This window comes from Pinus tabuliformis, chromosome X (assembly GCF_031772625.1).
Source record: "Pinus tabuliformis cultivar Carrire ecotype Pingquan chromosome X, CPIR1, whole genome shotgun sequence".
Taxonomy (NCBI): domain Eukaryota; kingdom Viridiplantae; phylum Streptophyta; class Pinopsida; order Pinales; family Pinaceae; genus Pinus; species Pinus tabuliformis.
The window spans coordinates 1,177,470,037-1,177,483,819 of record NC_142308.1 but is presented as its reverse complement, the minus strand read 5'-3'; the positions used below and the strand labels follow the sequence as shown (position 1 = coordinate 1,177,483,819).

The 13,783-nt window shown below is 37.4% G+C and overlaps 1 protein-coding gene across 13 annotated transcripts in view; it reads left to right on the top strand.

The window, feature by feature from the left end:
• Positions 1-13,783, top strand: part of LOC149144141 (GTP-binding protein, HflX) — a 473,086-nt gene that overhangs the window by 85,352 nt on the left and 373,951 nt on the right. For all 13 annotated transcript variants that reach the window (XM_089446973.1, XM_089446961.1, XM_089446960.1 and 10 more), the window contains exon 2: positions 1,896-2,035. In XM_089446973.1, the coding sequence (XP_089303099.1) occupies positions 1,896-2,035 (140 nt within the window). The remainder of the gene's footprint in view (positions 1-1,895; positions 2,036-13,783) is intronic.

Sequence of the window (13,783 nt, the reverse complement as noted above, 5' to 3'; positions counted from 1 at the left end):
ATCTCACAAAGACTTGTTCTCGTACTCATATTTTCAAGAGAAAATATTTTTATTTCACCTTTACCAGATAAATGCGTAGCTGGGAGTGTTGTTATTGTTGTGAAATAAAGCTTCTCAGAGAGATTCAATTTCAAATCAGATGTCTAACCACGTATCACATTTTTTACATGGTACCTTACCTTTTTTCTATTAATAAGACTCTTAACCTTACTCTGTGATTTGAAAGAAAATTAATTCCATGTAACCTTAAACATTTGAGAGGGCACTATGAGATTAATAATGTAACTTTTTGTTAAGAGAGGTCACCGGATCAATCATCATTAACTTCCATCATCATCATATATATATATATATATATGTGTGTGTGTGTGTGTGTGTTTGTTTTTCTTTAATCTTACAATTTGATATTTATTTTTATAGAAATCTAAATGACTTACTATTCCCTTCTTTGAAGAAGGGTTTTTTTCAATTAAATGCCTTATCTCTTTGATTCGGGAGGTGCCTTAATTTACGGATTTTTTCAAATATAAATGGTAATTGCTTTGGAATTTGTCACTCAAAAATTATATTTGCTTGGCAAGAATGTTTAAATGTTCTTTGCTTCCTAGATGACGTAATGACGATTGTAGATGAGCCTAGAAAAAAATTGAGTCGTTTGGATTTTGCCTTCACTAGTATAACGCTTGGGTATTTTGCTTACATGCAAGAGCTCAGTTTTTCTTATGCTTCTCATATTGGGAAAGGAAATTTGTCCTTTTGTGAATATTGTTTTGTGACTTTTGAATTTCTCAATTTCAGTTCTGAAGGATGAAAGCAAATAATAACTGAAAATTGCTTGATGTATACAAGTATTCTAGATTGTTATTTTTTATTTATATACTTGATGTTTGTCATTCTCAAAACAATTTGAATTTGCATTAATAGATTTAATGTCAAATCGGTTGGCCAACCATGTATCGCATTGTACCTTACCATCTATTAGTAAGACTGTTAGCCTCTCTGCGACTTGAAAGAAATTAATTCCATGTAATCTTCAACATTTGACATGGTACTATGAGATTAATAATTTAACCTTTTTATAAAAGAGGTCACAGATAAATCTTCCTTAACTTCCATCATTATTAATTTTTTTCTTTAATTTTACAACTTGACATATTTCCTTTTTTAGAAATCTAAATAACTTAACGTTCCCTTGCGTTTTTTTAAAGAAAAAGAAAAAGGGCGTTTTTTAAAAAAAAGAAAAGAAAAGAAAAAGGGAGTTTTCAATTAAATTCCATATCTCTTTGATTCAGGAGGCTTTATAACTTACGTTTTTTTTTCAAATGTCTTTAGAATTCCGGCCTTCCGAAGCTTCCTGAATCTTTGTTGGCAATAATTTTACCGCATGTTCTTTCCTTCTAAGACGAGGTATTGTAGATGAGCCTTGAAGAAAACGAGTCGTTTGGATGTTTTCTTTAGTAGTGTGACACTTGGGTATTTGCTTACATGCAAGAGCTCAGTATTTCTTATGCTTCTCATGTTGGGAGGGAAAATTTGTTTTCTTTGAACATTATTTTCATACTTCTGAATTTCTTAATTTCAGTTTTGAAGGAAGATATCAAATAATAACTGATAAATGCTTGATGCAAACAAGTGTTCTAGGTTGTTCTTCTTTATTTATATATTTGAGGTTTATCATTCTGAAAACAATTTAATTTTGTAGGAGTTTTCCTATTATTCTGGTTCATAACTTCCGTTTCCATCTGCATGTTTTAATGTTGATCCTTTTATACATACACGAGAAATGATGGCCTTTGTATAGTGGCTTGCTTTTTCGCTTTGTGCTCCTCCATATTAAATCATCCTCAATTTAATGTTCAATTCCTTAAGGTCTTTGTTATTGGTAAACACTACAGGTCTTTGAAGAGAGGGCTTACCTTGTTGGCATTGCACGGAATGGAAATGATGCTTTCTTTGGTATCGAAGAGTCACTCCATGAGTTGTCCCAGTTAGCTGATACGGCAGGATTGAATGTTGCTGGTTCTACATATCAAAAGTGTGTTTCTTATTCTCTCTGTTCATTCGGTATCTCTGTTAGTTGAGTAAACTTACCTTGCCATGTCTTTAGTTGCTTCTATATTCTCTGCCTGAAAATTTATTTCCAATGTTTCCACTAAGCTTCCTTTGAACAGAAAGAAGCAAAGTTTGTTTTCATAGGATGAGGAAAATGTAGAAATGGGGTATCTGATTTGAGAAAACATAGAATGCGACATTTCTTATAAATATCAATTTCATTTAGTAGATACTTGTATACTCAAATTTCTGGCCTAGACTGAATTTTGAATTGAAGTGCCCACAAAGATAAGGGTAAGATGCATTTAGCTTCACATGGGATGAAATACGACTAAACAATGGAAGTTAGGCATCAGCTTAACATCCATGTAGCTCTTGGGATATACGGTATTGGAACCCACATTTATTATGTGACCAGCTATATTGTTGTATTGTTATGTTTCATAACAGACGAATATTAAGGATAAGATGCATTTAGGTTATCATGGGATATAATACGACTAAACAATGGAAGCTAGGCACGAGCTTAACATCCATGTAGCTCTTCCTTGGCATGAACGAAGAGACATTTCTTCATGGGATTTACGAAGAGGCTTATGGTGTTGGAACCCCCATTTATTTTGTGACCAGCTATATTGTTGTATTGTTATGTTTCATAACAGATGAATATATTGTGTTAGTCACGTGACCAATATGATGATAAGGTAAATGTTAGGTGGTTAAATGATGCGGGAGCATCCATGCATAGATCAAGTATGCAGTAAGGTGCAAGGGAAAGGAATGTGCAGGAGAGGTTGAGCACATTTGAAGGAATAAGTGCGTTGAAAGAATGTTTAGGTGCATATGAAGACTGGCTCAGGAAAATGTCAGGGACATGTGATGAAGGTTGCTTATGGTACAAGGGCATGGAAAGGGAGAAACACATGATGAGGTGATGTCATGTCAGAGAAAGCACATGTGCGCATGAGAAGGATTCGTTAGGGAAGTTGAAGTGATGCATGTGGAAGGTGATGTGTCACGTGCATGAAGACAGAAGATCATTATGGCTGTTATGGGCCCAGGCTAATTAGTTGAGTTATTGAGGACGGTGACAATAGTTATAGTCAACAGGAAGGTAGAGAGTCGCCGCAATGAAGGTGGAGATTGAGTTATGGTAAAAGATAAATAAGATGTCCATGAAGAGAATCAGGTTGGAGTGTAATTGTAGATGCAGTGGTTTGTGTGTGAGGTGGCCATTGAGCCAAAGAGTGAGCATTGAGGCACATGACTGTAATTTGTATATATCTATGATTTTAATAATGAAAATGTGTAGATAGACTTGCATGAATGTATCTCTCTGGTTTGATGATCTATTTCTGTAATTATCTCCTTTTCCTGCATCGTGTTTTCATCGATAAGTGATTTTCCATTGTAAACTGGTAAAGACAAAGTTTGGGCTCATTAAAGATTCCCAATTGCATCAATTTGGCATTGGAGGTATTATGCAACAACAATTTTGATGCACAAATTAGTAGCATGCTTTTCTAAAATTGCCAGCCTACATCTTCTACAAAGCAACATTGTTAACACTTGGAAATTTCTAACAGGCAATCTAAGAGGAGTCCAGTAATTATAGAGTATGAATCAATGCCACCTTTTCAAATCCTTCCTTGCGTCAGGTTTGTGCTTGGCCAACCACAAGGGGGATTCCCTAAGTGATGTGAGGTTTGTTTCTGAAATATAAGGGGTTTATTTAACCTAGAATTTGGGTTTGTTAGTTCCTGTTTGGAGCAATTTCAACTATAACTCTGAAAATTAGCAAGTGAAATTGTTTGGGCAGCAAACTAAAAGCATCAACCAATGATAATAAATGCGATAGAAATTGGGATCTTCACTAATTAACAATGATTTACCCCTATCTCAGCAACTAAGAGTGATATATCAGTGAATTAAAATCAGAAGGAAAAGCTAATCTACCTGCTGGTGGCAAAGATATTCACTAAGTTTTATCTTTATTTATGTTTTTTAATTACAAAATTGAATTGACCATTGCCTTGTCCTGGATATAGAGCTAATGAGGTTAATTGAAGGAAAGTAAACCGGGAAAATTGAATTATATGAATACCATTTACTTGAAACTTGAAAGGAAATAAAAGTAAAAGCAAAGAAGAGTCTTAGACAAGTGAAGAAATTCTTACTAAGTACTAGTATCTATTAATTGATTGTGAAAAGGATGATGATTTGATCTTTATTACTCAGAGTCATTGGAGTCTGGACTGTTAATGTTATCAGAACTGGATGGGAACTTGCCTTCCAAACCAGTGTTGACCTGTTTTGTTATAAACTGGTTAAAACTGGTTAGAACTGGTCAGCACTGGCCATTTCAAGACAAAACTGGTTAAAATTGGTTGGTTTGAGTAAATTGGTACTAGTGCATTTCCTCCCCCCCCCTAACTTAATTTTTATCTATTTAAGATCCCCCCACCCCATCTATTGTGGATGGGCATATCCGAGATGAGTTACCGCTGCTTCCACTGCCGTAGGATACAGATATTGGTGTTGGACCTTCAATAATATTGAGTCAAGATGCCGAGCATATGCATGTAAGGAATGTAGAGGATCTAGATTTAGATGGCTATGTAGTTTGATTTGATTGTGGACTTTAGTGTGATAATTTTTGGACTCCACATACCATTTACAGTCTTAATGTTAATGTAATTTGGTGTATTGCACTTGGTGCCATTTTTCTATATACATGATAAGATAATTTTATTAATGTCCAACAAATGATCACAAAAGTAGGTCAATGGGACTGTTGAGTATGATAGTGCTGATATAATGTGGGGGTGCAAGAGTGAGGTGTGAAATTTCAAATGTAAAGTACTGATCTTATGGTTTGGATATATATTGCTGTGCATGAATATATATATATATATATATATATATATATATCAAAATTTGAATATTTTTATATTGTTTTGTTTACATTTTCTTTTAACCACATCCAATTTGGTTTTGGTTTTGGTTTTGGGTTGACTGGTTTGGCCTGGATAAAATGATAAAATTGTTCGAACTAGTTAGAACACATCAGTGGGCCAAAGTTCTTTAATTTTCAATTTCTTTTCTTTGAATGGGACACGTTACCGATCTGATTACCAAGGTTGCTAAGGTCCTGGCAAGCCTGCTAAATGTGCACATACAGGGCTGAGCCCCCCTGTCACCTTGGCCCAAGCCCCCACTATTTAGACCCAAAAACATTCTAAATGGTCAAGGGAGGAGTCTCAAAAATAACTCTAAACAATTCCAAATAAAGTCAATGCCTTAAATGGGGTCACTTGGAGTGTAGGTGTCAATCTCACTGAACTGTCTAGCTGTTAATGATGTCACTGTACAACTAGAAAACTAAACGAGGGATTCAGTGAAACCAAAACACAAAAAGTATGGAGTTTAACCAATTGATTTTGGTCTACAAAATTTATTCTAACCAAATATGTAATTAGTCTTCAGTTTAGGCCAGTGGTTAGAGAGTTATGGGTCAAAATAACTTGCTGTCTTGTAAATCAGACTGTAAATTCTACATAAAACCAAGGACAACAACTTGTTAAGCCCACAATAGCTACCCTACAAGTGTCTAAACGCTTCCAGATTTTATGTCTAGATGTGTAGAGCTGTGAGGATGAATTGGAGGCTTGTGGGACCCACCCTCAACCTAAAACAACTGACAATTTCCAGCAAGTTGGAAATTATTTTTTCAAAACTATAGGTGAAACCCTCTTGGGCAAAATAAGAATTTTCAAATTTAAATTTATCATTTTATGTGGTTGGAAATAGAGTAATGAGAGAGGTTTCTTGAAGAGATTACTTACTTGGAATGCCGAAATCTCTAATTTTAGGCAGATCCTATATGTTGTAGTTAGTAATTTCCTTAATTTCCTGGATCTGCAAAACAATTTAATTAGATACAAGTGTAAAATATGTAAGAATTGTTAATTGTACCTCTCCTTTGTTAGATCTATCAATACTATTGAATTTATCCAAGGAAATGCTTGCTAATAAAATACACAATGAAAAACCAGAAAGTTAATTAATCCTAAACTAAGTGCTTGTTACTACTCAAACTAGCAAGGGGTCCTATAGGGGCACTTGCTAGGTTAAGAGCAACAATGAAGATAAAGCGCATTGTCACCACATCAAAAGATTCCTACTTTTTACGGACTTTCACCGATGGGAGGAGACCCGATATATAGAGAATCACTTATGAAGGATAGATCAACTAAGATGGATGTGAAGTGATCTCGATGACCCTTTCCTATGAGAGACTTAAGAGTGAGACTTGCTTGCTTTTTAAGCAAGGTGCAAGATTCTCTAGGATAGGGGAATAGGGATTTGAGGGCTTGGCTTAGGGAACGTGACTTGTAAAGGAGCTTCCTAAACCCTAAAATCCTTGTGGAACTTGGTCTCCCAAGTGGTTTTTGAAGAGTTGACTTTGATAAGATATGGGACCACACGTGACCAAGTGGACCTAGGTTAGGTCAAGATGAGGGAGTTTAGCAACCATTGATATGCTTGACTTAATTAGGGAGGGGGAAGGGATGAAGGAATGAATTTTCAATGAAAAGCAATGCAAGGATCCCAGTAAGGTTTCTAGCCTAAGGGAAACCAATGGGCAAGAATTGGTCTTTGAGCTAGGGTTTGCGATATCTCAAGATCCCACTGTCAGAATCTCATGAAATTTGGAGGGCTTCTTGAGGACACACCAACGCAGTTGTGGACCAAAAACCGAAGTATTTGGATGGCTAAATCGTGAGATAATGGATGCCTTAGGTGACATAGAGGACTAGACCCGGAGAGAGGAAAGGGGAGAAGGAAAATAAGTTGAAGGTGATCACCTTTGGGTGGACCAGTGCCTAACCCTTTGGGGAGACTGGAGTCAGGTACAATTATTGGTTGAAGGGAAAGTACCCCTAGGGTCCTTTGGGTTAAGACTCTACCAGACTGAAAATTGCTTATTCAAAGAAACACACACACAGCCATTATCTTCACTTTAAGCAAATTCTAATGTTTAGGGTACGTACCTAAGGTCCTACGTTCGAGAAGGCCTTTAGGGTCCAAACCCTTCTTGGAGTTCCCTTCTTCTTCTTTGACCTGAAACAAGCAAATCAAAGAACACAACAGTACATGGACAAATGCTTATATGAAAACCATCTTCATGCTATAAAGTTAGTTATAAAAATCTTTAAGTAACTACTTGCATAAGAATTCAAGACAAGAATCTCATACGCATAAAGAAAGATTGTTTCGGGAACCAAGACGTGTTTCTTTATATAAAGGCAAGTAAAGTACATATAACGGAAAGATTTCACCTGAAACACCTTCAGCAGGCTCCAAGCAAAGCTTCCTCCCGGATTCGTTCTAGCTTCAAGCCTCCAACAAGAGCTCCTTCCAAGTCTTACTCAATGGTGATATAAAGGATGAATGATCACCAATACACATGGAAACAAGGGTTTCCTATGCAAAATGGGGGAAGTGCAGAAGGCACCAAGGACTTCAGACTTGGTCTATGGGGAAAATCTCAGCATAATAATCTTGCTCTTCTTTTTTCTCCCTTAGGCCTTCCCTTTGATGTCTTTTTATACCATCTCCAAAGTAGTTTTTTAGTTAGGAGTTGGTTGGGAACAGTTGGGCCACGGGCACTAACAGGTGATCAGCAGGTAAAACCCGCGATCTCCGCCCGAAAATGAGGAATTATTTATTTTTTTAAGTGTTTTAATACATACACGCGGGTTGGGTATACACAGACCCGCGTGTACACGCGTTTAACTCAGGGCAATGTCGCGTATAGGGAATAAAACACTGTTTTTTAAATTTTTGGACCAGGTCTGGAAGGAGGGGTTGCCCTAGGCCATGAGTGCAGCATCACAAACCATAAGAGTGAGATTTGGAGCTATAACAATTATGACTATGGACCTTTGAATTTTCTAGGTCAAGGACGCCTCAAAGATAACTTCGCTTGGCACTAGGGCAGCAACACAAGCAACTTCAAAGACTTTATACTTTGTTTTGCAAGATAAATGGCTTTTCAAGATGAATTTCAGTAATGAAATATCCCTAGGAACATTAATTCATTATACATGGCCCATACATGAAGCATTCATTATGCAGAATTTTTTTTTCCACAACTTCGCATAGGAGATGTAGCAAATAAGCCCTAGTATAGAGAAATCCCAACAACAATGCATGTGACAAAATTAGATAGAAAGAATAACATTAAAATGTACTTACATGTATACGAATATATCCAACCATCCAAAAACTTGCCATCAAGAAGCTCCAAGACATATGAAAATTATCCAAACATCAAAATTCATTCCATGCTCCAAAAATTTGTCCACCAAGAAGGAATAGCGAAAATCTCTAGAGAGATACAAGTCCAAACCAAGTGATGATGAGAAATGAACTCTCATCATTTGTATTTATACACTCCTAATGAGTTCGATTTAGCTATTTGAGCCTACATTAGCCCCTAAAATAAAAATAATGTGCAAATAACTAATTTTTGGTGACAAGCCCACCAAACTAGCTCATAAAAAAAATAACAAGCCTCTCAAGAGGTTGAATGATCAATAATACATATCGTTGGGCTCTCTAAGAAGCTTGATGAAGTCCATAAGTGCCATAATGATGAATAAGACTTCCAAAAGTGATGGACAAGGGGTTGGCCCCTTGTTCTCCACATAATAAACTTGTGGTGCTCCCAATGGGTGTGAGGGCACACAAGTGACCTCATGGGTCTCCAAGTAAGTCGAAGATGCCTGTAAACCATCTGTAAGGGCTCAGATGATGGTGTAAGTGATGCCACATCAACATACAAGTTCTGGGTCATCTGTCAAGTGCATGGTACAACTATGGGGCTGGCTGGGCAAAGGTGAATTAGGTGCATCTTCTTTGTCCAATAGGTGAATCTCGAGCAATCTCTGAACATCTTTGGGGATCCATTGTAGGAATTTACAGGGTAAGTTCCTCAGACAGAACACCAAAGGACACTGCTTACGAATAGATCATAGATCAATACACCAGTATTCTTGATGTGGTTAAAACCCTCAAAGAGGGAAACAGTCCACGGCTTGAGCCAACGCGGCCACTTCAGGCAATTTATTAATAAAAGAATGAAAATTTACATAAGCTTCTCTCATGAACGGTTACCTTACAAATGACCCTCCATGCTCTTCAAATAGAGATCATGGACCAAATGGATGTTAAGCCACAGATCAAGTGTCAGTAATACCGAGGAGAGAATGAACCGTCGGATCACTTCATGTCTAGAACATATCGTGACCGTCGGATTGTAAGTTACAAAAGTACATAGTAAAGAAACACACTTTACCTAACTCTACACTAGACCAAGTTATACTTAACTATTTCTTATGTGTCGAAATATCCTAACATCCCCCCTTAAGAATAACTTGGGATAGGATTGAAGGATGTACAAATATGACAAAATAGGAGAAGGAAGGAGGCATTAGAGCCTATCCCCCTTAGTGACAACTTCCTGAACTCCAACCATAAATCGAAGTTTAGTAAACTTCGCCTGTGTGAGAGCCTTTGTAAGGATGTCTGCAACTTGATCATTTGTAGAACAATATTGCACTTCAAGAACATGGTCATGAATGAGCTTTCTGATGAAGTGCATGTGTAGTTCGATGTGTTTGTTGCGCTGATGTTGGACTGGATCTTTGCATAGTTGAATGGCACTTTGATTATCACACCAAAGTGCAGTCGGATGTTGCTGCTGAAAGCCAAACTCTGACAGGATCTGACAAAGCCATAGGGCTTCCTTACTAGCTTCTACGACACCACAATACTCTGCTTCTGTTGAAGAAAGAGAAATGGCACTTTGTTTCTTGCAAGCCCATGTAATAGGTCTTGAACCAAGAGTGAACACATAACCTGCAGTAGACTTCTGATCATCAGGGTCACTAGCCCAATCAGAATCAGTGAAACTAACCAATAGAGGAGATGCTTCTGCACTATAATGAATCCCAAATTGAACTGTACCTCGAACATAACAAAGTATTCTTTTAGCTGCTTTCCAATGACTTTCATGTGGGTTTTGCATAAACCGAGCAATAAGGCCAACAACAAAGGAAAGGTCAGGACGAGTATGGGTCAGATACAAAAGTTTTCCTACAAGTTGACGGTAGAAGGTAGTATCAACTTCAGGGGAAGTACAAGTGATTGAAAGTTTGGCTCTAGACTGAAAGGGAGAAGGGGCTGGCTTACAGTCTTTCACGTGAAAATGGCGTAGAGGATCACAGGCATACTTGGACTGGGAAATGGAAATACCTTCCTTGGATTACAAGACTTGAAGACCAAGAAAATAATGCAAGTGTCCTTAGTCTGTCATTTCAAACTTCTTTTTAAGGCTGGACTTCACATGGTTTGTAAGGTTGGGATCACTACCAGTAAGGATAAGATCATCAACATGAACAAGAATGATAAGAGACTTGCCCACTTTCTTGGTGTAGACAGTATTGTTAGAATGACACCTAGAAAAGCTAGTTTTTAAAAGAAAGCCATCCATTTTGGCATACCAAGCCTGAGGGGCTTGCTTGAGACCATAAAGGGATTTCTTAAGCTGACATATAAGGCTGGAGTCTGTTTGTATAAAGCCAGTAGGTTGTTCCATATAGATTTCTTCATGCAAGAAGGCAGATTTAACATCCATATGATGGACTTCCCATTTGAAAGAGGCAGCAAGGGAAAGAACAAGGCGGATTGAGTTCATTTTGGCAACAGGGGAGAAGGTTTCAGTATAGTCAATGCCTTCAGCTTGTGAAAAACCCTTAGCAACAAGATGAGCTTTATGTTTATCAACTTTTCCTAATGGTCCATACTTGGTTTTGTAAACCCGTTTGCATCTAACAAGTTTTTGTCCCTTTGGAAGAGGAACAAGATCCCATGTATCATTTGCCAATAATGAACGATATTCTTCTTCATAGGTACGTCCCAATCTGGATGGCCTGAAGCTTCTGCAAAGGTGTCAGGATCATAATTCGCTGAAGCTTGAGCCAGTAAAGAAGAGGCTCTATCGAACTGAGAATGTGTACGTCGCTGATCTGTAGGATCACCGACAAGAGCACCTACTGCATCCCGAGTAGCATGAACCCATTTTGGAAGCTGAGGAGCTGAAGGAGGATCCTGAGAAGGTGGGGGAGGATTGTCATCCTCGCTGTCATCATCTGAAGAAGAAATATTTTTAGAAGTAGAAGGGATAGAGAGAGGTGGCACATCCGCCAAACTAGGCTCGTAGGCCGATATATTTTCAGCAAACTTTACATCTCTTCTAATGATATCATTTTTGGACTTAAGTGGAATAAGTCTACATCCTTTGACATCTTCAGAATATCCAACAAAAATACATTTTTCACTCTTAGGATAAAGCTTTATGTTTCTCATTTGGGATATGGGCCCATGCTTCACTTCCAAAAACACGAAAGTGACTTACATCTGGTTCAATTGAGCTCCATGCTTCTTGTAGAGTGATATTCTTTAAAACCTTAGTAGGAGTGCGATTTACTATGTAATTTGCATAGTTAATTGCTTCTGCCCAAAAATTAAGACTAAGTCGTTTAGATTGAAGCATACAATTAGCCATTTCCTTTAAGGTGCGATTCTTCCTTCCAGCTACACCATTTTGTTGTGGAGTATATGGAACAGTATGTTGCATTTGAATTCCATTCTGTGCAAAAGTTGATGAATTTGTTGTTAACATATTCTCCGCCATTATCAGATCTTAGCTTAAGAATTTGATGTCCAGATTGTTTTTCAACAAAGGCTTTAAAGGCCAAGAACATGTTAAATACTTCACTCTTGAGTTTTAAGAAGTATAGCCAAGTGCGTTTGGAGAAATCATCAATGAAAGTTAAGAAATACTTGTAGCTAGAGAATGAAACAGCTGGAAGTGGACCGCATAAATCACTATGCACAAGCTGTAAAGGGGTTGAGGCGTGCCAAGAGGCACGTTTTCAAAACTATCCCAATGATGTTTTTCGAGTACACATCCGGAACAAACACCATCTTTGCAAGATATCATTGGAAGACCTGCCACCATATTTTCTTTACATAGATTCTAAAGGGAGCGATAGTTTAAGTGACCAAATCGCTCATGCCAAAGTTTGCTCACTTCATCATTATGAGCAACAAATACCGAGGGAAGATTTGATGACCCAAAGTAGTTAAACTTATACAAACTTGTAGAATCATCACCAATGCCACTAGCTAAAATCTGTCTAGGATCTCTTAGGTCCTTAATTACAACATTGTGAGGTGAAAATTCAACGATTTTACCTTCACCTAAATGGGTTATCTGATATACAGATAGAAGGTTGCAGGATAAGGTTGGAACACATAATACATCATTAAATTGACCATTGTCTAGATGAATAGTTCCAGTCCCTACAACACTAAGAGGTCTATCATGGCCAACATATATATTTAAAGAAGAAAACATGGCTTTGTTTTTGGCCATGTGATGAGAAGCTCTAGAATCAATGAGCCACTTGTGAGAATGAGAAGAAGAAGATACATTTAGTGCATAACCAGACCGAGATGCTTGACAACCACATGCAGAAAGTGTTATTCCTGAAGATGAAGTTGAAGTTGAAGAGTGCTCCAAATGGATGTTATGCTTCTTCATTGCTGCTTCCAAGGCTTCCATCTTCTTAAAGCATTTGGATTTTAAGTGGCCATCTCGATTACAAAAGTGGCAATGCCTATCAGTCTTATTCCCTTTGTTTTTATTTGCCTTATCATTTTGTTGAAATGATTTTTCATTTTGAGACTGAAATTGCTTAGGACCCTTGTTTGGTTTAGGACCATTCTTTTTAGGATACTGCTTCTTAGGATTCTTTGAATTTGGTTGCTGCTGGGCGGCTAAGGCTTTTTTAGAAGAGTTTCCAAGATTAACAAGACCAAGATATAAGAGCTTTTCTTGTTCTCTTATTAAAGAATCACAAAAGGCATCAAAAGAGGGGGACTTGTAGTCTTGTCCTTGAGAAATAAAGGCTTCTCTAGTAGAATGGAAGGTGGAAACAAACATAGAGTAGGCTGGTCCCAACTTAGTAAGAATGGAATAGATAAGGCTACCATCTTATTTCTTAACCTTAACACATTCCAAGAGAAGTCTAAGGGTCTTGAACTTGGACAACAAATCTTCAGTGGAAGAAAAATTATTGGGGTCCAATGTAAGAAACTCATTTTCGAGTTGATGGGCTCTAATTTCATTTTTAATTCCAAAAACTTTAGTGAGCTGTTTCATTGCTTCATTAGGAGTATCAAGTTTTGCGATATGGAATCTAAGGTCTGGAGAAATAGATATCCCTATCAACCCACATGCTTGATCTTGCCTATTTTCCCATTTGGCTGCCTTATCTTCATCTTGAGGTTTGGTTTCTTGGCCTGAGGCTATTCTGTAAAGACCTTTACTTCTAAGTAAATCCACAATGTAGGACCACCATTGGAATTAGTTGGTGCTGTCAAGAATAACTTGGCATGGACTTTCCATTTTAACAGAAATTGAAGCTGTAGATGCTGAAACTAAGTGTTCCAATGGAAAAATCTTGAAAAATTAAGCTGATTAAAAAAAAACGGCTCTGAAAACAGCTTCCGGATGAAGAAGTTATGGCTTTTTGAAGAAAAGTTGTTGAAGATGCCGACGAAGTGCATGAATGTACGGAAATGAATGATAATGTTA